A 26,109-nucleotide genomic window follows, 5' to 3' on the forward strand; every position below is an offset into this window, starting at 1 on the left:
GTGCGATTCAGCAGTTTGGCACAAGCTACGCTGGCTGGGCCTGCACATCACAGTATTTTACTTTGGGTTCTTTGATTATGTGGTGGCTCTCAGAGTTCCTCAGATTCCATATACAGTACTTTTTATGTTGCTCATACTGATGTTTCCAGAAACGTATCAAGTTTAGCACATTGTCTTTATCTTACTCAGCTGTTCATATTTGTTCAGTCCCTAGCTATGCTGCCATATACATCACTTTTTTTCCAGCCTCTGAAGCAAAAAAGTTCTATGCTAAAGAATAGTTTTGCCTTTATGCCCATGTGCTTCTTGGTCTTTGAAACTGCATTGATATCAGGAACGCAACAGGCTTTAAGACCACTGACTCATTCAGTGTTTCTAAACAGCTGCCTGCAAAGGATGACAGAATTCTGAAAAAAAAAAAATTTTTCTTTAACTAAGTGTTAAAGAAAAAAACACATTTACAGTAGATCATAAGCAGCATTTAATATTCTGAGTGCTTCTTGTCTAATAAAGTGCATATATTGTGTTTTATTTTGGTGTCTACATAGTAAGATTTACTGTGTCTACACAGTAAGATTTACAGTGTGCTAAAAACTGAGCAAAAAATGGATTATCATAGGGGCAAGGCCTAGACAGACTGAAATTCAAGGGCAACATGCTCCTTGAAGGAATGTAAAAGCAGACGTCCTCAAGAAAGAGACCATGGAGGCTACTGTAGCCTTGATGAAGCAATTGCCAAATCAGATAGAGGAACTGGTAGTACATTTAAACACCATGCACGCTCCTAGAAAACGCCTTGCAATATTATTAACTGAGTCTAAGGAGCCATTTAGATTAATCAGAAAGTGAGTGTACTGGCAAAGATGTGCAAAACAGAAAATCTTTTTAGTACTGTAATTTATTACAAGTTCTGTTAGGGGAATGGAATGCATCCAGACAAAAATCAATTTGCTACAGGATGTTATTGTACAAGGTGGCTCTACTTTAAGTGCCTCGGGAAAATCCAATGAATTGTCAACTCATGGAAAAAAAAAATGTAGCTAGGATACATTTGTGGGAATTTTCACTGCTGAGAACTTGCTTTCAGATGAGAGGCAAAGAATGTTTTGTTCCCTTGCTAGTGTTGTTAATTGTTCAATGTCTGAAAAAGACCACTGAAGAATACCTACATGAACAGTGTTATGTGATTTATAATGTTCAGGACTCAGACGTAATGAAACCCTTTATGAATTTCCAAGATGTGCATTGCAGCACATGTGAGGTCGATAGCAGACACCTGCAGGGTGAAAAATGGCCTTCAAAATGAAGTTGAACAGGAGACAAAAAGCACTATAGAGTGATCTATGGTTGAACATGTAAAAAATGTAGGTCTCACGGCATTATATGGGAAAAAGCTGGCTACATGATGCTTGCAATTCACTCTCCACTCCAAACATGGTTGGACTCATTTGCTTGCAAGTTTCTCTTCTTTGCTCAGAGGGACTGAGTTTCCTATTTACTGTCAGGGAGCCATATGATTATTATTACATTTGCATGCATATACTGCACATATTTGAGAAATGAGAACATGTATGATGAAAACAAGATATATTTGATTGGCATTTGTAGCTTTTAAACAGATAATAAACATATGGAAGAATGAGGAGTATGAGCAAGGTCTGAATAATGCCAGCACATATGATAGAAACATATGCTTGCTTCTTATATTGTGTGGTGGGACCATGCTGTGAATTCCTGCAGGAAAGAATTTTTCCAAGTGGGAAGGAGGGAAGTAAACTTTGATGAAAAAGAAACAAACTTGTGATTGAATCACTGTATTTGATTAAAAAACAAGACCTGGCATGTCTTTAGTGGCTTTTATGGGGTTATTGCAAGACCTGCAAGTGAAATGGCCTCCCACCAACTCCTATAAAAACACATTATTTCCATCATCCTGATGGAGGCTATGGGACAATGAGACGTGCTAAGGGGCTTCCCCAAAAGACCAGAGAAAGTTTGTTTGCACACAGTAGGAAAGCAACCTAGAGGCACAATCCTAGTTATGGACTAGGACTAGTTATGGACTAGTTATATGAGACTCTTGTTATATGAGAGCTTATATGGACTCTTGTTATATGAGACTCTTGTTATGGACTAGTTATATGAGACTCTTGTTATATGAGAGCTTATATGGACTCTTGTTATATGAGAGCTCTGATGTTGTTTTCAGTTAATTTTACATAATATCTGCTAGCTGTCACAATCTCTTTTTTAATCAGCTTGCTAATGAAATATGGCGGGGGGGAACCCTTTGAAGTATATAGTAAAGCTGGAAAAAGTGAATTATCAGTTACCTTTAAGGGAAAGTGTCCAACACATCTCTTGTTGAATATAAATGCACCTATCAGTTTGTAAAAATTGCAGATTCTTAGTTCTCAAAGTGCATTCCACAGACTGAGTTGAAACAGAAATCCACTCACATATTATATAGTCCTGTGGCAGTGTTTCTCAAAATGGCTGCTGACAGAGCGCTCCATGTGCTGTCAGTGGCTGTTTTGCAACAGAAGAAGTCTCTTCCACTGTCGCAAAGAGCTAAGGCTGGCAGCCCAATCCTGCAAAGCATTGAGCTGCTAGTTGCAAGCCAATCCTACCTTAAACATGCCAGTGGCCTGCAGACATCAGATGATGGCCACATTTCCTAGGGGCCAAGGATGTATAAATATAACCTGTTACATAAATATAAGCATTCTACCAAACTGCAGCAGTTTAAAAATAAAATATTCATTTTTTCCACTTAGGATTTAGCTCCTTGGCTGTCCAGGGCAATGATAGTTTCTGAGCATGCTAAGATCACTGAGCATTTCAGCATCTGAAGAATGCACCTCACATCTGCTTGTCAATACCTGAGCTTAGATGGTACCTTCTGTAAGGTCTCAGTCTTATTCCTTTGTTCAGAAGCTGCAGTTTTCCCTCTGCCAGCTCTGTAGCTGATCAGGATTTGTGACAAGATTTCTCTTAAGAAATGGACAATTCATGTTCATAACTATTTCAAATGCAAGAAATGAATAATGAATGCGCTCTTGTTGTGCTACAAAATGACAGTCTGGAAAGCTTGATGGAATTTAGAGGTCTGATAGCATGTTTGGAGGCTAGATATCTGGAAGGAATTGTTCTTTTCATCCTAGGCTGAATTTAGGTGTTCTGTACATAAACTGAATCTTCTAAGCCAATTTCTAAGCTGAAAGTTCTAAGCCAACTTCACTGAATCTGGAAGAAGTTTTATGTAATGCGTTTAAGACTGGAATGCAAAACCCTTCGTTCAAAGTAAAATTAAATAAAAATGAAACATGGGTGCCTGGATGATTCAGTACCACAGAATGTCAGCAAGAGAGGCCATGATAACTCAAGAAAGTTATCATGTAAAATGGACTCTGTGTTATACCTGATTCTGTGAGATAGTAAGCACACACTTGGAGAACATCAGTGGTTCACATAAACCTTTTGTTTACTCCTCCAGCTTCCCCTGCCCTGATGATATGATGGCTAATCCCACCTTGGCTCTCTTACAGCGCAATCCTATTTTGTGCTGGAGCAGGCAAGCAGCCAGGAGGCTTAGGGCTGTAAAGTGGCTCAGCCAAAGGTAAGGGGAAACTCACCCCCGGATAAACCACTGCAGGTCCTATGGGTCTCCTTGAACTTGCGCCGCCTCCTGAGGTAGAACATATCAGAGGAGAGCGGAGTGGCTTGAAGCTGCTCTATGCTGCTCAGGGAGCGGGGTTGGGATCCAGCATAACTGCTGGGTCCTAGCCCCGCCTCCCACCCCCCACCTGCCCCGGGAATGCCCTCCCCTTGCTCTGGAAAGCCTCCGTCCTGCCTCCTCCCTGCCCACCCCAGAGCCTTCGTCGGCCAAGCTGAATTCAGTCTCTGCGGGCCGGTGCACCTCCATTCACCAGCCTAGCCAACCCTCCTGGAATCTTTTAGGGTTCCAGTTGCAGAGACATCTTCCTGTTGCGGCATTTGATGCTGCAGACAAATGCTGAACACAAGGTCAGTGGAGGGCAGGCCTAGTCAGCACCAGGGAATAATGGCAGCTGGAGAAGTCTACATTCCTGTTCACAGAGAGGGAAAGGCTGCACAAGGCTACAGATACACTGGGTTGTATCTGAAATTTAGTTAAGGACTTCAGTCAATGGGACTGAGGACAATAGGCTCCTCAGCCCAATGCTATGATTGGGCTGGCTGCTGGAACGTGTTCTGACAGTGCAGCCCAACCTATGGCATCACAAAACAAAATACTGTATAGTGTGCTATGGAAACAGCATAGGGGGGAAGGGAACTTTTGACAAACCTCTCCGACAAACCTCTCTGCTGCCTGTAGCTCTTCCCTTGCTCCGGGCAGCATGCGACTGGCTTGCGGCTGGCACTGGGCTCAGGGCTGACCTACCGCTTAGTGTTGCAGGAATGTCTTATGGCATGTTTGCGACACCAGCACTGGCGTAAGGCTGATGCAACAAGCTCAGGATTGGGCACTTGGTGAGCATCTCCAACCTGTACACTAGGGTCTGTCAACTTGGGTCAATTGCTAGGGGTCTAAAGAGTATTTTCTTCAGAAGAGCAAGCATGTCGGCAGTGGATATTTCTAGCTGCCATCACTGATATACCTCTACACAGGGTGACAAGAATATTCATTATTACAGGTTGAGTCTCATTATTTGTGAGGGTTCTGTTCCCAGAACTCACCTGGATGGCAAAAATCGCATTAAAGCAAATCTATTTAAAAAACAATAGGGTGATTTTGTTTCTTTCACGTGCTCAGGGGGAAGGGAGGGGTCTCTTGTCTCAGAATGAAGCCATTCTAAGTGCCTGGAGAGAGAATGTTTGATGAATTGTAAGCCAGCTGCCCTCTCTTGCATTAATGAGGCTATTGTTAAACAGCTGTTTTGCTTAAATTTAAGGGGCCCTTCTCATTGTGTTGAGATAGAAAAATCCATGGATTTTTCCATGGGTGAAAAAATCTGAGGATAATTAGATTATATGTGTAATCGCTTGCATGACTGTCTCTCTACAACAGTAAGAAAAGCAGTTTTTTAAAAATGTGATTTTAAAGGGATGCATTTTTCCCCTTCTCCAGGGATCAGCACATTTCTTCTCATTTGCAGGGGCCATTTGTCTTAAGTCAAATCCGTGTATAAAAAATTTGTGTATAACAAGGGTAGACGTGTATTCTTAGATTGGATTCACAGTAGTGTTTGGAAATTTCAAGCAGGGCAATATTTTTCCAAGTGCACTACATAAATGGAACAAAAAAGACAGTACATTGTAAAAACCACTATGTTCAGAAATTTTACTTGTATTCTAAGGAGTCATTTTAACTGTTCACTCCCACTGTAGAAATTCTTCTATCTAGCTACATATTTAAAATTTTAATTACACATGGTGTCAATTTTATATCCCCTTGAAAGCCACAAAGCAATACTTATGGCATACCTATATTAAGGACAAAAGTCAATTTAATGCAATGCATTAAAATTTCATTTCCTAAAGTGCCTTATTTCTTTTGAGTTTTTAAACAGTCTTCTTTATATTTTAAAATGAGAAAGCATAAGAGAATACTGGTTTTATATGAAACAAAGTTTTAAAAAGCATCCATATGTACAGAGATATTGTATTGGGCTACAACATAAGCTATCTGCAGTAAAAAAAAAATAAAACACAGCAACCCAAAAGCAAAGTGTCAAATCCTTTTCAGATTTTTTTAAGGGGACAGGGAGACCCTTTTCAGAGCCTTTCAGCACTATCGCCTTGAGATCCCAAGTGTAAACTATTTTATCTCTGAAAAGGCATTTTACTGAGACTCCAGTAATCGGAGTTGATTACAGCCATACTTTAAAACAGAGACTGTGCCTGTGGGTGGGTGTGCCACCTCTTGACCTTTCTGGGAAATAAGAGTATCTATTTAGACAAGTTCGACTTTAGCATTGGGATAAACAGCAACCACGTCATATCCTTCTGGGGGCTTAACCCTTTCCTTGGCATGTGTTTCACAATACAGCTGTTCTTCAATGAAGAAGTAGCCCCTTTGCTTTAAGTTAAGGCCGCAGTCGTCACACATGAAACATTCTGGATGGTAGAGCTTGTCACGGGCTTTCACGATGGTGCCACTGTCAGAGAGAAGGAAACTAAGATTAGAACTTGAAATGTATTACACTACTGATAGTTGTTGCAGCTGGGTGGTTTGTCTTCTGCAAGTCCCATGAAAAGGAACACTATAGCCAGCCTCCCCACATTCATACATCATCCCTTCTCTTGCACTGCAAAACCTGCCTTAAGAAGTTTGGGAGAATGTCACTTAAAACTGGTGAAAAACATGCCCCCTCTCCTGATATTGTGTTATGTACCCCTCTTTATTTTGAGCAAGAAATAGCAAAAGCTCTATAGGGCTGCACAGTACACTCTGCAGCTCAGCCAGAGCTGTTCCATGTACTTTAATGCCTGGAAATAAAATTTTGTGCATGGGACACACCCTGACACAGAAGAAAATAGGGAAAGTCTTTCTCGTTTAGAGCTCTGTATATGCTTTGGAGCAATCAGGGAGCTTTGAATCAAGGCAATAACATTTACTGGTATTAAAATCCCGTGAAACATGCATCACAAATGCCACCCTAGTCTTATATTTCCACTTTACATGTAACACAGCCTTATGGTATACATTAAGATGAGATTTACAGTGAAGCAGATAATAGGTTCACTGTTTAATTTTACCAAAGAGTAAATTAAACATGTAGGCTCTTGGGGATTCATGTACTTACACAATCCCATTGCCACATCTGGTGCACTCAGGAAGCATCTGTAAGCCAGACAGGGCTCCACCCAGTTTAGATACTGGAGATTTAACATGTCTAGGACTAGTCAGTCTGTCATGTTTTTCACCTGCCAGAAATTTAAGACAGCATTTTGGAGTTATCTTTTTAATTCATAGGGAATACTTCCAGTTTGCAAACTTTTAACATCAAGAAGTACTGTATTTTATTCTTACATGGAACAATGCAGGCAGAGGTAGATTGACAAAGTGACTCATCATGGAATAACCCTGTCACATGAACTTATTTAATTAAAAAAATGAATACACTACACTTCTTCTGATGGATCCAAGGTGGCTAGCAATATACAAAATTCAAAACAAACACCATCATTAAAATCATACACACAGCCAGAGAAAGCTAGGACTTCCCCCCTCCCTTGCCATGGAAAGTTCTAAGGCTAAAGTCCTAAGCGTATGAACCTGGAAGTAAATTCCCTGGAGACCAATGGAACTTATTTTGGAGTAAACATGGTTACGATGAAGTTATAAGTGTGATGATAGAAACACTAGGTAAGTAGACTCTATGTCAGGGGTCTCTAAACTTTTCGGCTGAAGGGTCGCACCAAATATCTGGCACAGATTGAGGGGTGGAAAAAAAATTAAATATAAAATTTAAATAAATACGTTAGAGATGGGACTTAGATGAATGAATAAATGAATAGCAGCCCAATCCTACCCACACTTTCCTAGGAGTAAGCCCCATTAACTCTAATGGGACTTACTTTTGAGTAGACATGCATAGGATTGGGCTGTGAGTGGGGTCAAATGTCCAGGATTTCTCCAAGCACCAACACAGCCCAATTTAAATGGACCCCCATTGCCCCACCCCACAAGCACAACTCCAGTTGTGTTTGGTCAACTGGGCCAGAGGCTCTCAGGGAATCAGAGGCTGGCTGCACGCCAGATAGAGGCTCTCTGTGGGCCACATCTGGCCCCCGGGCCGGGGTTTGGAGACCCCTTGCTCTATTGCAGTAATTACTTTGAAAATGGTAATAGATATGAATACAAGAATAATAAAAGTTCACATGACCACATGACACAACTGTTCACATGTGTCACGTGAAGTAATTCTGGTGCGTAAAGATAAACGTAGAAGTTAAACTTTTGGAAAGCTCTAAATTGTGGAATTCTAAGAAAAGGAAGAAGAAAGAGGCAGATTAGCAAAACCATAGAAGAACACATGGTTACCTAGTTAGTCAGATTTTTATATATTTAGCATATTTTTCTGTGACCATCCAAATGGAAAAAAGCTTAAAACATGTTGCTGCACAAGGGAAATAAAGATCGGCAATAACAATGCTAAAGTGCACTTTTACTACTTGGGACATGTATTTGTTTTATTATAAGTCATGATTCATGAAGATCTTTACGTGTCTGTAATGAAAGCAAGAAAGTATGTAGGAAGCTGACTCTTCTCTTGGTGTTAGACTTTCTTCTATAATATGTATCTCAGAAGCAATCAGAAAAAAAGGAAAATAAAGTTGTTTAAGGTTACAGAGGGACAGTAGTGCATACTGCCATGCTCACAAACATATTCACACAAGTGCCCATGACCTGATTTGACAGTTCATTGTTCCTCCAAAAGCACATGTGTCTTTTGGGCATCTTCTGAAGCACCAATGATTCGACATACTGTTTGTTAACAACATTATTCATTATATTTTTATTTTCAATTGACCCCTCATGGATTATTGTAAAGCTGTGTGTGTTCTATGGCTGGATGCCACCACTCACAGAAGCTGCACCTCCTCTTCCCCCGAAAGTCCCTATGCCCATTAGTGAGCTGCAGCAACAAGACAGGCTCTGCAGATCTGCAACAAGCAGCAGCTATCCAGCCTGGTGTTCAGTGATTATGTCAAAGATGAGTGCTGGGATTCCACAAGTTGCTGTCAACAGCATAGCTGATAGCATTCTTGGCGATAGATGGAGCACAGCAGGAGGCTTCTGGGTGGGTAAGGGGATTTAAAACCCCTTTCCCTTCTCAAGCCTCCTGCTCCCCCCCCCCAGCTGATCAGTGCACACCTTTTCAGCACAGTTGCACCGGTGGGGGGGCGGGGAAAAGATATGATAGTGCTGTAGACGCTCCAAAGACAATGGCTTCAAAATGGCAGTCAATCTAAAAAAATTTTCTTGTTAGAGCAATGGTTCTCAAACTGCTGGGTTATGGTCCACCAGCCTGAGAAGCACTGTCCCTGGCTCTTTAAGGGGCAGGGAAGTGGGGAAGGCAGCGATGCAATCCCCACTTCTGGGTCATGATCACAAAACTGGAAGTGGGTTGTCATCACATTTTTTGATTGTTCTGAGGTGAGGGGAGTCCTGCAGTGGCCTCCATGGGATTCCCTGCACCTTCCAGAGTCCAGCACAGGAAGGGGAGTTTGAGAATCACTGAGTTAGAGAAAGCAAAATGTTAAAGCCAGGCTGAATTCACTGCAGCACTTACTGTTTTCCCCCTCTGTGGCTGCATGCCCGTGTCCTCACCACAAATTTATGTCCCTTAACTAGATAGCTACATAATTTTGTAAGTAAGACTAAACAACTCTAAAAATTATTTTCTCTGCTTTGTGGTTTGAGGGCTCATCTTTCATTTCTGAGGGGCACTGACCGAGGTAACTTTTATATTTTCTTACAAATCCTGTCAGATTCTCTGCAGGAAACTTTTCTTATTAGAGACACAGTGGGTGGCTGATCATTAAAAAGAAAAACTAGAGCTTCTTAGAAATAAAAAAAAATTAGTAACCTTTTGTCATCAGTACAATTTCATCTTAAATAAGGAGGTTTTTTGTTTTGTAGGAAGCCCAGCCCTGATCTTTGAATTGTGCATGGGCGCTTCTTACATCCCTTTTTGTGCTAGACTGAATAGATGAATGGAGGGTTAGTTTTGAAGGATCAGAAATGGAAACCGATCTAAGAAAATTAATACTTTAAAAGGGACCACTTAAGCACAAACACTGCCTATGGCACCACCACCACGGTATAAAAAAGCTGTCCTCCCACCATGAGTTTCATATCTTATTTGCAGGAACTTCTTTAGAAACTCTTTTTATAGAGCTAGTTTGGCAGGACACAAGCAGTATGGAAAGGGCAACTGAACAGCAAAGTGCACATCTGCGGACATCCTCTGTTTGCTCCTAGTTTTGCACTCATTCCTATTACCCTTGACTCTCACCCCTTCTGGTCTAAACTGCAGATAACATGAAGTTGCTTGCAACTTTGCCACATTAAAAAAAAATGAAAATAGCTATGGGGACTGTTAGCTTGAGACAATAGCTGGCCAGTGAAATGGAGACATGGGAACCATCCCCCCTGGACATTTTCCTACTGTAATGATTGCAGTATGTAAGGTGGTATGCCAGCAAGATAAGAACCTATCACTGTTGAATGGCTACTAAAGGAGAGGGCTTTTAACAATGTACATCTCAATGTAGCACAGGGAACACTAAGTTAGTCCCATGGAGGTGTGTAGCTGCTGCCTGTCCAGGCCACTCTGGGTTTTGCAGGTTAGTCCACCAAAAAGTGTACTTGGAACTTCCTGGTCCATGCTCAGCAGATGTGAATTCTTTCTTCTCAGAAAAAAGAACAATCTCACCAGTTATTGCAGAGTATTTAGTTTTAACGCCAAATGCTGTTGAATCATACGGTCTTTTAATTTTAAGTCACTCAGAATTGTCAGAAAAGATGCAGCTTTTAAAAACAAAATTAAGAAAATTGGGAATATTGTGTGCCTTACCATTTTCTCCAGCTTCTAGCATACCCTGGAGGTATCGGAAGGAGCCTGACTGCTTAGGTTCTGAAACAGGCCTTTCATAATCCTGTAGCATTTTGTACACATCTGAGTCCATATCAATGCCATTCCTGTTTCTTGGCAAAGACCTTACAGTGTCAGCACTACTTAAAAACAAAAGAGAGGTCAGCTAACCATTGCATGTCAGAGAGGAATGGAGTCAAAAGTCAATCAGATGGCCCCTTGTGAACTCTGAAGTTTTTTCTTAACAAGATTCCCTAGTGTTTCTGTGCGCCACAAAGTTTGAAAATTACAGTTAATCCAACAAAGCCTATGTTTATTTTAATGGGGTGTCAATTAAGAATACCTGTTTTTCCTGAACCAGGTTTTTCTGCCCAAAGGCAATGTAATGGCACAAATTTAAAAAGACAAACTCTTCACCCTGCTTGCCAGCCATTGTGAAACAGAGCTTAAGACTGACCAGCAACTATGTGCATGGCAGAGAGGGCAGCTGCTGCAATTCATTCCAAATTACTGTGCCACACATGGATCGTATTTTTGTAAAAATGCATTAAATTAAATTACTGAGGCACTTGGAAGACATTCAACCATTGAAAAGTATCTGGCATTTGGGACGTTATTTGCTGTTGCCAAACAACAACGGTTGTACTTTATCTTAAATACTGCTGCACAACCACATTTTCTTCTGGATTATTCCACATTTTTTGAAATATCAACTATCATTTTTTTTTTTAAAGAAAAAGCCTTAAGGTTTAAACAGTAATAAAACATTAGGCACAAACACTGGCCCATATAAGTCCTAAGACCCCCACATCTAAATTTTCTGTACATCAAGGTGGAAACATTTTTCACATTTTGTTCAAGATCTTTGTTTTTGTGCTGTTTTACACAATATGGAATTAAGGGCCCAATCCAAAGGGCCACTCAAGCCGTCACAAGCCCCTTGTGCCAGCCTGGAGGTGTCACAAAAGTGCTGTAAGGCATTTGTTTGCCACCACAGGAGTCAGCAGGCTGGTGCACTTTTGGAGACAGAATCTGGCCTCCATGGCACCAGCTTAAGGTAAATTTGTGCTGGTGGCAGGCCGCCTGTGCAGGGATCTAAGGATGGTGGGGGGAAGACATGTCAGGGGCATTCCACGGCAGGGGGAGGGTGGGCCAGTGGGAGGACCAGGTCCAGGAGGAAAGCTGGGATCAGGATCTGGCACTTAGGATCAGGATCTGGCACCCCCCTCCCAGGTGGCCCGGCCTAGCACTGGGCTGATCAGATCACCAGTTTAGATGGCGCAGATCTGAATAGCTCCATTCGGCCCGCTGCCACGTTGATGGGAATTAATTCCCCTTGCCCCAAGTTGTGCCACAGCCGGCCCCAACTCCAGGGCAGGTTAGGATTGGGCTGCCTGGTCCCCACCCTATCCTTTGGGGTGCAGTGGCTTTGACATGGCCTACACTGTATTCTGCAGGCTGGCTGGGACCATGACACAATAGAGAGGTAAGTTAAAGGCCTTTTTACTCACCTGCTCTGCCGTGCTATGGTCCATGATGAGTCTACTTAGAACTGCACCAGCAATATGGCTGTTGCAAATCTGAGTGCACCCAAGGGGGTGTGACAAGAGTGGGTGGAAGGCATAGCTATTGCCATTGATAAGAACCCTCTGCCCTTCCCCAACAATGCCTCCTGAGGTCCCAATCCCCAATAATCCCCCTCTCTGCCCTGATCCTCCTCCAATCCACCCACCAGCCTCCTCACACACCAGCTGCTGCTGTGCATGGGGTGCTGCTCACCCTTTGTGGTAGAGCCGAGCAACACAAAACAGTAGCCCGGTTTTCACTCTGCCAGAATGTGTCCTGCATTCCCAGGGCTCTGGCAGCACAATCTGAGGAAAGCACTGGGTAGTAATAGACACTGGGACAGTTCAGACATGACACCAAACCAGGATCAAACAGTGGTTTGACATCCTGATTTATTTTAACTGTAATTAGTCTGATCTTGGAAGCTAAGCAGGGTCAGGCCTGGTTAGTACTTGGATGGGAGACCGCCTGGGAATACCGGGTGCTGTAGGCTTATACTATAGTCTTTTGAGACTGAAGGTTGCCAACCAACCAGTTAAAAGATTATAGTTCCTTGAGTTTGTACATAATAGGGAGTTCTGTACACTGAAAGCAGAAACATTCACTCTCCTTGTTTAGTGTGTGAGAAAGGAGGAGGGGAAAGAGGGAATTTGAAGTCTGTGTTCATTCAAGTAGTTTTAAACTATGGTTTAACTTAATACTTCTTTTATTCATTCATTTATTTTTATTCAGACTTTCACTAAATAGCCCCAAGGCAGCTCACAAAGACTATGAAAACAATTCACAATAAAAAGAGATTCATCAATTTAAAATACTCCAGAGACACAAAGATGCAATACTCCAGCAGCAGCTGGGACAGGATAGCCTAGCATCACATCTGAAAAGCACAGGAATAAGTGCCTCTTGAGCACCTGGTTAAAATGCAAAGAGAGAAGGGCCTCCTGCTCTTTCTGGGGCAGGGAGTTTCATATCAGGGAGCTATCAAGGAGATGGCTCTATCTTATGCATGCACCAGCTGAGCCTCATCCCCTAAAAATTTTAACAAGCAGGTAGACTGTTATGGCAGAAGGCAATCCTAAGGTATTGAGAGTTCAAACTTTAGATAATCAGCTATATAAGAATATTGCTGGTTTAAAACTCATAACAACCAGCAGTGTGAATTAGCCTGGGAAATAGATGGAATGCCAGTGTAGTTTCTGTAGAATCCTGCAAAGTCCCCTGTTTGGCCCATCAGCAATTTGCTTGCATTATTCTGTAACAGCACAGTTTCTGACCAGTTGTCAAGGGCAGCCCCTTGAAATACACAGGTATTTGACTCCCCTCCTTTTCTTCAACACCATTTTTAGCCAACTTACTGGTATTCCCTATAGTTCAAAATCCCACTGTCCAGTCCAGCAGGTGTAAGAGGGCTCTTAATGTCTTCTGTGAGGAAAACCCATCTGATTTATATCATACCTTTGGGAAGATGTGATGTGGAGGCCACTCAACTGTGATGGCAAACTGGGATCTGCATTGTTGTTTGTATATAGTCGTGTCGGATTACTGTACGGCAAATTTGGTATCTGTTTGTTGTCTGTTGGACTTCCTCCAGGTGAGAAAGTTGTTGTCCTTCTGTTTGGAACTGGCCCATTATCCTAAAATACAGAAAAAACAGATGCCTGGGAAAATATCTCATGGTCGCCAACATCAAGCAGAGTCTTCTGCTAAATGTCACGCGTATAGTAGTGTATTGTTTGTAGATTCTCAACTGGTAACTATGCCTCTTTAATACAGTGCAGTCTGCAGAGAGATATTTGCCAGTAAAAATGAAATGCAGGTCTGAGGCCTATAGATAAGTCTTGTAGAATCTCAGCTGTTAAATTTTTAGTTAAGACTGTACTCTGCTGTACTTGGTTGGGCTTTGCCTGAAATAAATATTCAAGTTTTGTCTTGGTCCTGGATCCATGAGAACAGACGCAGACTGGAAGAAATGGGTATCATGAACACTGGGAAACTCATAGACTCAAAGCACTGTGTTGTAGTTTTTGTTGCTGTTGCGTACTCAACTTTGTGAGCTGTTTTGTGAGGTTTTCAATCTAAAAACTGAGATAAATTCTTTAGATAAATACAGGACACCAGGCAAATGAAGGAAAGAGTAACAGGGCAATCCTCTGCATGTCTCCTCAACAGTAAGTCCCACTCTGTTCAGTGGGGCTTACCCCCAGGAATGCGCATATATGATTGCAGCCTTTGTTAATATTGTGCGATACCATAATATCTGTCTTGAGAACTGTCTTAATATATTGGAAGGGTATTGTATGGTGCAATATCATCTAGACTAGCAGAGAGACTAGTAGATGTTGAAGTTCTTCAAATTTCTTTCTTCCCTTCCATTCCCGTTCCCCTAAATTTCCCAGTCCCCCCTCATTCTTCCTCCCAACTTGCCTTCTGAGGCCAATTATTCAGGCACACTTTTCTCTCTATAGCTCAGTAGCAGCAGCAACTAGAAGCTTCCACAGAGGACAGAAGCTGCTGCCTCACACCTGGCCCCCCCAATCATGTTCAAATTGTTGTGCTATGCAAGGGCAAGCAGGGAAAAAGACGGTGGCTCATCAGGTGGCTGTGCCACCTTGCTGTATTCTGCAGCTTATCTTGATGGGACAGGCCTCCTGCTCTCCCCTCCCCTGCTTAACATGGAGTACTCACAGGCAAGAGAAAAAGAGTACTGTAGCCAAAATACATCTTCTGGTCAGAGACAGCACTGTCTTCCATCACATTTGCTCTCTTTCATCCCTGTCTTTCTCTACAGTGGCCCACACTTTGTCATGTATAACATAAAAAAAAAAAAAATCAGCCCATTCACTTAAGCATCCAGTTTCCATAGACTATGGGCTAGAATTCTGATTCTTTCCCAGATTTTATGAATTAGTCTAGAGTTTACCCACAAGTAGTCAAGCCCACAGAATAGTCCTAAATGGTCTGAGAGCTACACAAAATTCTTAAGACATGTTGGGAAAACACAAAAGAGAGCAGAGAATGGAAATTGTTACAGTGGTTTGGGTATTTGTGTTTACAATTAAAATTTGGTGGATGACTTGAGTTTTAAAAAACAATATTTCATTAGCAGTAGCACACAGAATGCAGTGGTTGCGTCTCTGAGCATTTTCTTTTAGTGGACACAGCACAAATACAGACTGCACAATTGTGTGTATTTCTGAAGCCTAAATAACTTCCATTCCCTCACCCCAAAAAACAATAGTCTGAGAATCCTTCATGATGGAGAAAACTAACTTGACCCTTAAAATGCCTACCAACTTACTTTTTTGCTTCTTAACCATATCCCACATAGCTCTCTTTAAAACAGTGGTTCCATTTTTAACCTTAAAATGACCTTAAACTGGAACCAAGTGTTTTAAAAATAATATAGCAAATCATATTCTCCATTGATAGCTTTAGTTTTAGGCTTTTTGTAAACCATTTATTACTAAACACAATTATTTCTACACTGAAATCTACACTGAATTCTTTCATAAAACTGTAATTTTTGCATGAGTGCTTTCCAGAGGGCATAAAATTTCACTGACACACACACACACACACACACACACAAACATTTTAAAATTCTTTTGGGGTCTTGCTCAAGTATTGTGCAGTTTTTGAAATATTTATCTAAAATGAAATGACAATATGACTAGTTCTTTTACAAGGGGTGGTTTCCCCAGTTATTCATGGCCTGACAACCACAGAAGGTCATTCTGTGGATCACTTTGAACATGGAAAAGCAAGTCTTTGTGCAAGAGTCCCGAGAGTCTTCCAAAGCACCACTACGGACCTCAAAAAGAATGTTTCCCACAGCAGACATGATCCAATCTGGTATCCAAAAGTGTTCATTTAATCCAGCAAAATTGATATTGTTCAGTTGCCTTACTTGCTTTTTGAAGCACTGTCTTACTTCAAGTAAGAGTGCAAGAGTGAAATAAGTAATAGAGTGCAGTAGCAAAGCTAGGGGGGTGCAGGGGGTAGCAGGTACACAGGGCTACAGGGTGGGTGGGGGCAACAACGTGGCTGAGGGAGCAACAACTTGCAGGCAACAGCACCTGTGCGCAACAATTGGGCTGCTTCCAGCAGCCCTGCCAGTGCCAGGCACTCCGGAGGGAGGAGGGGCAACAGTCACGGAGAGGGGCAAAACTGCATATTGCCCCTCCCTGCAGCTGAGATGGAAGGTAGGTCGCAGCAGGCAGGAGGAGCTGGCCTTCTCCCCCTCCCACAGCTAAGATGCTGGAGATGGGCACAGACCTCCTCGGAGTCTTCCTTTCATGGACCTGCCAGCCCTCATTCCCTCTGTGATTTCCTCCACCTGTCCTGCTCAACATGCTGCCCCCTGAAGCTCTATTTGGCTTAAATGGCAAGAGAGGGAGGAAGAAGTGTGTTGGGGGGGGCTGTTGGATGCTGATCAGGGCACTGATCAGAGAGAGATGGAGCCCCCATAGGCAGGCATAGCCCCCAGAGACCCTTGTGGAGCCCAGTCTGGACTGAAGAGGGGGTTCCCCTTGTGCAGCCGGACCAGTTGCTCACCACTCCCCCGCCCTGCGCTGCCTACTCTCCTCTGCTTGTCACACTCCTCTCTCTGCTTGCCTACCCCCTTATCCTCTTCTCTCCTCCTGGCAAGGCTGCAGCAGCCCAATTGTCTCCGCAATCTAAGCCAGTAGGGCTTGCTCCTGAGTAGGCATGCAGGAGATTGGGCTCTGAGGCTGCAACCCTATCCACACTACCCTGGGAGTAAGCCCCATTGACTAGACTGGGCTTGCTTCCAAGTAGACAGGCAGAGGATTGGGCTCCAAGGCTGCAATCTTCTCCCCACTTTCCTGGGAATAAGTCCCATTGACTAGACTGGGCTTGCTTCCAAGTAGACAGGCAGAGGATTGGGCTCTGAGTTGGCTGACTGTGATAGGTTACCTGTGCATATGCAGGAACCTGAAGAGGGTAGCAAGCAAGGCACAGCAACCTGGGAGGCAAGTTGCAGCAGGAGCACTGAGCAGGTGGTGGTCTGGCCTCATCATTTATTCACAGAATTCCTCAATCCCACTTCCTCAAGGTCAGCTGCTGGCTCTTACTATTGTCTCCAGTCCCCTCCTGCACATCTCAAACTGTTAGGCTGCAATCCTACCTTACTTCACTTACCAGGGAGTAAGCCCCATTGAACACAATGGGACTTACTTTTGAGTAGACATGAATAGATTGCGCTGTAAAAGTGCAATAAGTACTTTCAACAAGTGTTTGCTATTTTACAATATTAGCTAACATTTCTCGCTCACTTTAACAAATAAAAAGACCCAATGTGATTAATTAAATTTGATGTCATGGCCAGGAGGGGGGCTACAGAATTTTTTTTGCACTGGGCAGCAACTTGGTTAGCTACGCCACTGATCGAGTGCAAGCTTCACAGAAGGTACAGTCCCTAACACATCTCGATAGAGTGAGGAAAGCCCCTACCTGAAACCCTAGAGAGACAAGCCACTTCCATTCAGATTTGACAATAATGAAGTAGATAAAATAATGGTTTGACTCTCTGGAGAAGACAACTTAATATGTTCATACTCAAGCCCCCTCCGTCTGGGGGCTCAGTATTGTCAATTTTGGGAATAGGAAACCATGGGGAGCATTTGGTAAGATTTTTTGTTGCCTTTGCTAAATGTTATGAACTCAGTATAAAGATTTATTTCTCTTGAAGGAAACCTTTCTGTTATATTTCCTGCTGACTCATGTTGACTAGCAGACAGGGCCTTTATGACTATAATAGCTTTGCCAGAGAATTGGCTTCTCAAAGGAGAGTTTAAATGCCTTGAGTGTTCTGCCAAATCCATCTTTATTTTCAGACTTCCCCACTTGTTGATGTAATCACTGACCTCTGGGTATGACCCTGATACCACAAGCTGGGAGCCATTTAACTTTAGGTGATATGTAATTTTGGATTTGATGACTTTTATCTCACTTTACTTTGAAAGGTAATGCAACAACATTACATTGTTGTAAATTACCTTTTCTTTGAAAGGTAATTTACAACAAATTACCATAATTGCAAATACAATAATGCAATTATTATATTATTGGGTTTGTAATTGTAAATAACACAGTATAAAATAATGGAACTTCTTCTGCAGCTGTAAGGAATGTTGCTACAGAAAAGACTTTGGCCCCCAATCCTATTCCCCGCCACCAGCACCAATGTAGCTGCCCGCAAAGGGCGTACATCTTATTGTGAGGTGTGCAATTGGACTGCCTGCAGCAGGTAATGTACACAGGATCCATGTACATGCGCCTGGATCCTGGTACTTCCACCAGCTGAATGCATGTTGCACCAGCAGAGCCTGGCAGAAAGGATTGGGCTGCAAGTCTCTTCTAAAAAGAATGAGTTTTGGTCTACTTCCTGAGGAAGGTTTCCTCCTTTGGTCTACTTCCTGAGGACAAGTTTCTGGAGGAAAAATCCATTACGGGGTACAAGCCATGATGTGTGTGTGCAACCTCCTGATTTTAGAAATGGGCTATGTCAGAATGCCAGTTGCAAGGGAGGGCACCAGGATGCAGGTCTCTTGCCCCTGGAAGGAGGAGGAGAAAACCATCAAGGTGTATCTTCCTTCCCCACTATTTTCTGCTGTACTATTCCTACAGTAATGATTTTTATGCTTTTATCATCATTAAGTATTTACATACTTAAATTGATCAGAGTTGCCTTGGGGTACTCTTTGGAAGTCAAAAGTTGGGATAATAACCTCCAGAATAAATAAATACATTCCCTAGTTTATCATTTGCTTTTTCGATTGTGTCTGAGGCACCCTAAGCCACTAATTTAAATTTACTGATGAAAATTATATTTGCCAGGACAGAAATGCATACATGTTCTCTGGGAACAGACACAGCAGGAGGAACTCTACATGGGGCTTATCAGGTAGGTAATATCCAACTCTATAAGAATGCTATCTAGCAAATGGGTTCATATAGTCCAAAGGTGCTCTATCCAATCCAATTTTCCATACACACCTTTCTCAAAAGTAGCAAGAGTTGGTATCTCTAGTAACCATTGCCCTGATTGGAACCTTCTAGCCTTGAAATATGAGGCAGTTGGCCACATGACCTCACCCATGCAGACTGCAAAATATCATCAGTCCAGCTACTCCTAGAAACAACTGACCGAACTGCTGGCACCTGGCAGGTTCTGATCTGGCCTGCATAACATAAAGACCAGTCCATCAACTGGAATTAGATTGGACCAATGTATTAAAAATATCAAAAACATTTCTCTCCGTCAACTGAAATTGTCTTTCTATATTCTTTGTATGACTCTTAAGCCTTTAATAACTTAATGCTTGCGCTGGGTGGACAGTTCATAGTGTGGAGGCATTGCTCCTGGATTCCCAGAGGTGGTGGTCCAGAGGGCCTGAACCAGCACTGGCTGCTATGCAAGATGGAGACCCAGGCCACCATAAGTCAAGCTTTGTGGACTTTCAGGTTGGATGACTGTAAAGCTCTCTAAATGGGGATGCTTTGGAAGAATACTTCCAAAGTACTTGGATACTTCCGCTGGTGCAAAATACTACAGCTTATCTAGTAATCAAAGGTGAGGCTGGCAATGGTGCATTGCCAGGCCTTCTCTGTGGACACAGTGAGATTTTGGAACTCCTTTGTGAACACTGTTTCTCTTATTAACCTTCCTGGCGTTTAAGAACCACAGATGAGACTCTGCTACCTATTTTTTCAAGAATGTCAGGTTGTCCTCCATAAAAAGCGGAGCCTTTCAGGTAGCAGCACTGATTCTTCAAAACTTGGAGAGCTGCACCCTCCCTCTTGCCCAGTCAAACACAAATTAAGAGCTTATTTTTGAAAATGCCTCTGACTGATGACTTGTTGGTTTCTGTTCTGCCGCTTTTGTATTTTGATCAGCATTTCGTTAATTAGATTCGATTCGTTGATTAGAAATGTTGATAGCATTTATTGTTTTTAATAATTGTGTATTTTAAATGTTTGCATTACACATCATATTGAAACCCTTCTTGAAAAGTAATGTACAAATGTTTGGAATAACAGTTTGAGTTTCTAAAGATCCTAGGAGCTACCTGACGGAAACTGTGAAGAAGTCATCACTTCTACTGGAGTTCCAATTTTTGTCTTGTCTCTCTTTTCTGGCTTTTCTCTTCAAACATTTTTTCCTGTGAGTTGCAGTCCCCTTGCCTGTGAATTTCTTATGAACCCACTGCAAAAATTTCATTGAGTATTAAGTTACATGCCCTTGGCACTCAGAACTCTTGATGTTTTACTCTCTTGTTTTCAAATTATTGACATTCCCTCTGCTTGGAGGTGAACTGATTTGCTCTGTATAAAGCTTCAGGCTTTTTTTTTTTTTTTTTTAAATCTTTTTGTCCCTTTCATAGAATTTTCTGGCTTGATCTCTTTTGGTCTTATGCTTCTAAGCAGAAGACCTCAAAACCTCATTTTTCAAATTGGAATTCAAAGTAATCTTTTGGGACACAGAAATGAAGTCAGTCACTCAGGAAAAATGCCTAATCTCTGTATCCAGCACACACAGGAATGCTGCTGTTCAGATGATAGTTTTCAAAAGTAAAGATTATTTGTTAGAGATGGGTGAACTCTGCTCACCCAGTGGTGTAGCTAATAATCATGCAAGCCCAGTGCTGAGCTCAAAATGATGCCCCAGAAGTGTTGTTACAACCGGAAGTAACATCATACCTGGGCTTTTAAAAAAAGTGAAAATCAGGGGAAAACCCACCTTCTCCTCCAACAGCTTGCCACCCACTTGCCCTGCTGCCTTTCCCTAGCGAGTGGCATAGCTAAGGCATCTATCTGTTACCTGGTGTCAAAGAAGATTTTGTAGCCGCCCTCCATGACAAAAGCAAATTTAAATAAATAAATAAATAAAAGTGTGCCCCTTATTGGTTAGAGAAACTGTGCTAGGGTGAAGAGGGATAGTTATTCTCCCCCTGCTTAAATATAAGAGGAACACCATTTAAAAAAGGCCTCTTTACCCAGTTAGCAGGAATAACTGTATTATGATACATGGAAATGAGAGCTGACTTATATTGGTTCCATGCTATATCTTAATAACATCTCATTGGCTCTCAGAGCAATCAGTCTTATAGGTCAGTTTTGAGTTAAAGAAATTCACTTTTTTTTCCATAAGGCAGTTGTGTTTTCATTTTTTTGTTAATTGGCCATAACTTTTGATAGAATATAGACATTCCAATCTGGTTTCTTCCATTGCATTCTGAATTAAAGTAACTGTCCAATGATAACATGATGGTATTATTCATACATATCAAAATTTCACAATTTTGGTTACTAACCAAACTCACTAACAAAAGACCTCTAACAAACCCAGGTCACTAACAAACTGAGGTCAAACTGACTAACAAACTGAGGTCACTAACAAACTCAGCTTGTTACCCCCTAAAGCTTATTGTCTGGTGCAATTGCTATCCCCTGCACCCCCTTAGCTATGCCACTGTGCTGACCTTGTATTGCCTCAGATGTGATTTGGCCTTCATAAAAAAAATTAAGTGTACCCATAAATTTTTCCTAATAGAACAAATGTGGGTTTGGAAGGCAATTTCCATTAGGAAAACAGCTCACGGAAAAGGGTTGCACAGCAGTCTCAATTGAATTGCCTTCCCTTAGTTCTTTTTTCCAAGAAAAAGAGACAGGAGATCAAATCATGGATCTTTATCATCTCATCTAGTTTATTCCTGAATGTAGGTATATTAAAAGGTAACCTGCCAAATCTAGACCTATAAACTGGTGCTTGGAATGCAGTGCTCCTGAATGCTCCTATAGAGCACATCATGATTTATAGGCTATTCCTTCACACCTCATTTTTGCCTCACTATTGTGCAAGGAACATACTTCTTTCCTTCCCCTGCCCACCCATACAGTTACAGCATGAAGTGTACATACAGTGGTTGAAAATGTTCATGGGAAAACTTTTCCCCACACCACCAAGAATTGCATGAGTAAACGTGCCTCTTTCCTCAAGTTAATTGATCCAGAACAAACAAAATGTGAAGCATAGTTTCAGTGATTATTTCCCCCCACCCTGTTTACCTTTTAGGTGCCCACATACTGCATTTGCTGCTATTTTCAACATCAGCAGTACTGAAGTAAGTTAACAATTTGCTTCTTAAAGACACATCCAATTTTCCAGCACCGATGCAGTCCCAAGGAAAGGGAACAAACATTCCCTTACTTTGAGGAGGACTCTATGACTGCCCTCCTAATGCAGGATACAGAGCACACCCTGTTGACACAGCTGCATCAGTGCTGAAAAGTTGAATAGGATTGGACTGTAATATGTCATGCAAAATTGTGCAAAATAGAGAAAAACTGTATTTTGTGGTGTGTGTGGGGGGGCTGGCACATTTAGGGCTGGCATATCCATGAGGTCAACTGAGATGGCAGATTGCCTCAGATGGCAGATTGGCAGGTGTCTCTGTGTCCATCTCTATTGTTCTAGTCCAGGGGTCTCCAAACTTTTTGGCCAGAGAGCCACATCAAACATCTGGTGTGGTGCGGAGGGCCAGAAAAAAATTTAAATTAAAAAATTAGAGATGGAACAGATGAGTGAATAAATGAATGAATGGGCTCATTCATCCAACCTCTCTGGCCCTCAGTACACCCTCCAGACACAATCAGAGCACAGTTCTGGTCATGTTCAGTTGAGTGGGCCAGAGGCTTTCAGGGGACAAGAGGTTGGCTGCGGGCCGGAAAGAGGCTTGCTACGGGCTGCATCTGGTTTGGATTGGGCCAGGGTTTGGAGACTCCTGCTCTCCTCTCCTCTATACTGTCTGTTCCATACTCTTCCTTTTTGAATCCAGGGAGTGGGAGAAGGAAGAGAAGCAGCAGTGGTGACTGGTATACTGCTGGGTAAGGGGGGATGATTTTTGAGGTGCTGCTTCAAGTCCTGAGAGGTTTTGAGCACCCAGGTCTTGGGAAGTCTTTACAAGTGTTGTAATAAATTGATGCAGGCCTACTGCCTTTGGCAGTGCATAAAGGAAGACAAAGTATGCACGTTATAGTAATGACACTGGCAGCAAGAAGGTCATTATAGCACAAGCTGAGTAAAATGCTGGAGAGGTATTCTAAGTTGCCTGTTGCACACAAAGCTCCTGGATTTCCTTCCAATAAACCTGTTTATTAATGTCTATGTTCTGTGCTTTGCCTCATTTCTGTTTGAACTGAAAAATGATTTGGGAGTATAAATGCAATTTCCTTTCTTATTTCAATTAGTAATACGATATCACATTATCAAAAAGCTCCAGAAAAGAAATGTTAAAACACGGATCAATCAAAAATAGATACAGTGCCTTGAAGATTAAAAAATGTGGGTGAATGGAAAAATCCTATTCCTTGGAGTTTGGGGTTGTAATTCTATTTATACATACTAGATCAGCGATTTTCAACATTTTTCATTTCACATCATACTGACAAAGTACTGTACATTCAAGTCCATAAGCGCACAGTGTATCCCAAGTGGTTCTCCTCCAGAGGTTCATCTGGAAGTTAGAACGGATGTGAGTCGGAACAGCTGGCTCTTGCCTGCTGAGCTCAGAGCTCTCATGCCTACACAAAATCATCTGAATTGCGCCTTAGTGAAAGTGCTGAAGTGGCCATCCATAATTTGGATGTCCGTAACTTGGGGACCCAGTGCATACAGATAAATATATCTGATTCTATACTGCAGGAGGGGAAAGGCAGGATATAAATATTTTAAATCATGAATAATATTGGCAGTCTTCCAACTGCAGTTGATATTGGCAGCTACAATATTTATTTATTGATTGGTTGGTTATACAGGTGGAGCCTATTTATGCTCGTGAGTTCCGTTCTGTGATTAAGAAAAAACGCGTGGACATGGGACTTGCATTGGCCAGCTGGGCACTTTGGATTGTGCCCTTAGTTATTCAGACTGCAATGGTGGAGGCTGATTTGCGATTGCCATAAAGCAGTCTCTGCTGGCAGAGCGTTAGTTACACGGGCAGGGGAGTGGGATAGGATTGGGCTGTTTAGTAAGTATTTCCCCTCAGTGTTATCCAGTATTATCCTAGATATTGTATGGTATCTGTAACACCATATTGGTATATTTATCCAATCTCAGCAGAAGAGATAAGAAAAAAATACAGAAAAAATAAAAAAAAAGTTGATAGTAGAAGAAAGAGGGATAAAAGTGGGTTAAAAATGGTTAAGAAGAGAATATAATCTAGCTCAGGGGTGCCCAATACATCAATCGCGATCTACCAGTCGATCGCAGGCTTCTCTCCCGTCCACGCATCCCTGAGAGTGAGCTCCCTGGGAGTGACGCATCCCTGGGAGTGAGCTCCTGTCCATGCATCCCTGGGAGTGAGTCCAGGGACTCTACTGGGGCTGACTCGTGAGTAGACCTGGAGAGGAGCCACTGGCAGGCTTCTCTCCAGTCCATGCATTCCTGGGAGTGAGCCCTGTTGACTCTACTGGGGCTGACTCATGAGTAGACCTGGAGAGGAGCCGCTGGCAGGCTTCTCTCCAGTCCACGCATCCCTGGGAGTGAGCCCTGTTGACTCTACTGGGGCTGACTTACCTTTCCCCTGTTTTTGCACTGGTATGTATGGAGATCTGCCCCTCCCTCCAACTTCCATCTGTTGGTTCTGTGTGCAAGGGGTTTTGCACTGGTCTTGCTGTGATGTCTATACAGAGATCTTCCCTCCCCCACACCTTTCCCCTGTTTTTGCACTGGTCTGTATAGAGATCTGCTCCCCCCCCCCCCCCACTTGTATTGGAATCGAGGAAGATCTGGTGAGGAGGTAGATGTGGTGTCAGCAGTGGCCCCTTTAAGGGTAAGGCCTGGACATCCAGCAGAGTGTGCTGCACAGCTGCAGCCACTTGAAGGCACTAGGGCCCTCAGGGGTATAAGAGCACCTGAGGCAGGAAGGGCTCCACTTATTTATGTGAGTCAGCCTTTTCCTACATGAAGATCATTAAGTCCAAGTACTGTTCCACCATGACTGATGAACATTTGGAAGTGTGCTTGAGGCTGGCTGTCAGCAGCTACTGTCTGGACTATGCATCCTTGGCTGATTTACTTCAGTGCAAGTCATCAAAGTAAACTCAAGTAATTACAAAAAATGTTTATAGTTAATTATGTTGTGTTGTGCAATATTGGCTCATGCGGTTATGCAAGGTACACCAACATACATTGTACACATAAATGTTATATGTTATGATGGTGCGAACATTGTAAAAAAACTCTGGTAGATCTCCTGGCCTTGCTGGGTTTCAAAGTAGCTCTCGAGCCAAAAAAGTGTGAGCACCCCTGATCTAGCTGTTCTCGAGTATTCAAAGAGGAATGTGTATTTGGTTCTTTATTAGAAAACTTGAGTTTTTACAATGATTTTTGACCCAGCTGGATGAATAAGACAAAAATACTTTTTATAATCCCTAAGATCGCTTCCAGGAACGGAACTGAGCCAGGTCTAGCGCCTGCGCGACAGATCAGGCTCAGTTGTCCCACCCCCTAAGGCCAGCCAGCCAATCAGCTGGCAGCAAAGCTCTGATAGGCTGATAGGGGGGGTCAAGCCTGGCAATCACTGCATATGATTAATTAGCATATGAAATCTAATCTTTAAATTCAGAGTTCGTTTCATGCAAAGCCATTTAATATCTGGTTCTCATAACAGGGGAGAAATATGCAATCTTCAAGGAATTTTGGAAAAAAGTAAAAAATTATTCTCTTTGAGGAAAGATATTTATCATGTTTATAGTCTTATTTATGTAGCATCAACACAGTGAAATTTAAAAACATATGACATAGACAGCATGACACTGGAAGGCTGTGTGCCTATAGGGACTTTGTGTTGGATTCAAAATTTCAAAGGATCTTAAATCAGGAATTTGCATATAAGCCCTTTTCTTGGCAATCAGCAGTGTTATGCCCTTTTAG

General features: G+C 42.3%; 1 protein-coding gene across 2 annotated transcripts in view; it reads right to left on the reverse strand.

The window, feature by feature from the left end:
* Positions 1–5,321: 5,321 nt before the first annotated feature.
* PDLIM4 (PDZ and LIM domain 4) overlaps positions 5,322–26,109 on the reverse strand; it is an 87,361-nt gene continuing 66,573 nt past the window's right edge. The window contains exons 4-7 of one of the 2 annotated variants that reach the window (XM_066615999.1): positions 13,608–13,786; positions 10,569–10,726; positions 6,789–6,909; positions 5,322–6,140 (exon numbers count right to left, since the gene is read on the reverse strand). In XM_066615999.1, the coding sequence (XP_066472096.1) occupies positions 5,936–6,140; positions 6,789–6,909; positions 10,569–10,726; positions 13,608–13,786 (663 nt within the window). In that variant the 3' untranslated portion in view covers positions 5,322–5,935. Of the gene's footprint in view, positions 6,141–6,788; positions 6,910–10,568; positions 10,730–13,607; positions 13,787–26,109 lie in introns of both variants that reach the window. The other variant, XM_066615998.1, reaches the window with a different exon arrangement.

This window comes from Tiliqua scincoides, chromosome 2 (assembly GCF_035046505.1).
Source record: "Tiliqua scincoides isolate rTilSci1 chromosome 2, rTilSci1.hap2, whole genome shotgun sequence".
In the NCBI taxonomy this organism is placed as follows: Eukaryota; Metazoa; Chordata; class Lepidosauria; order Squamata; family Scincidae; genus Tiliqua; species Tiliqua scincoides.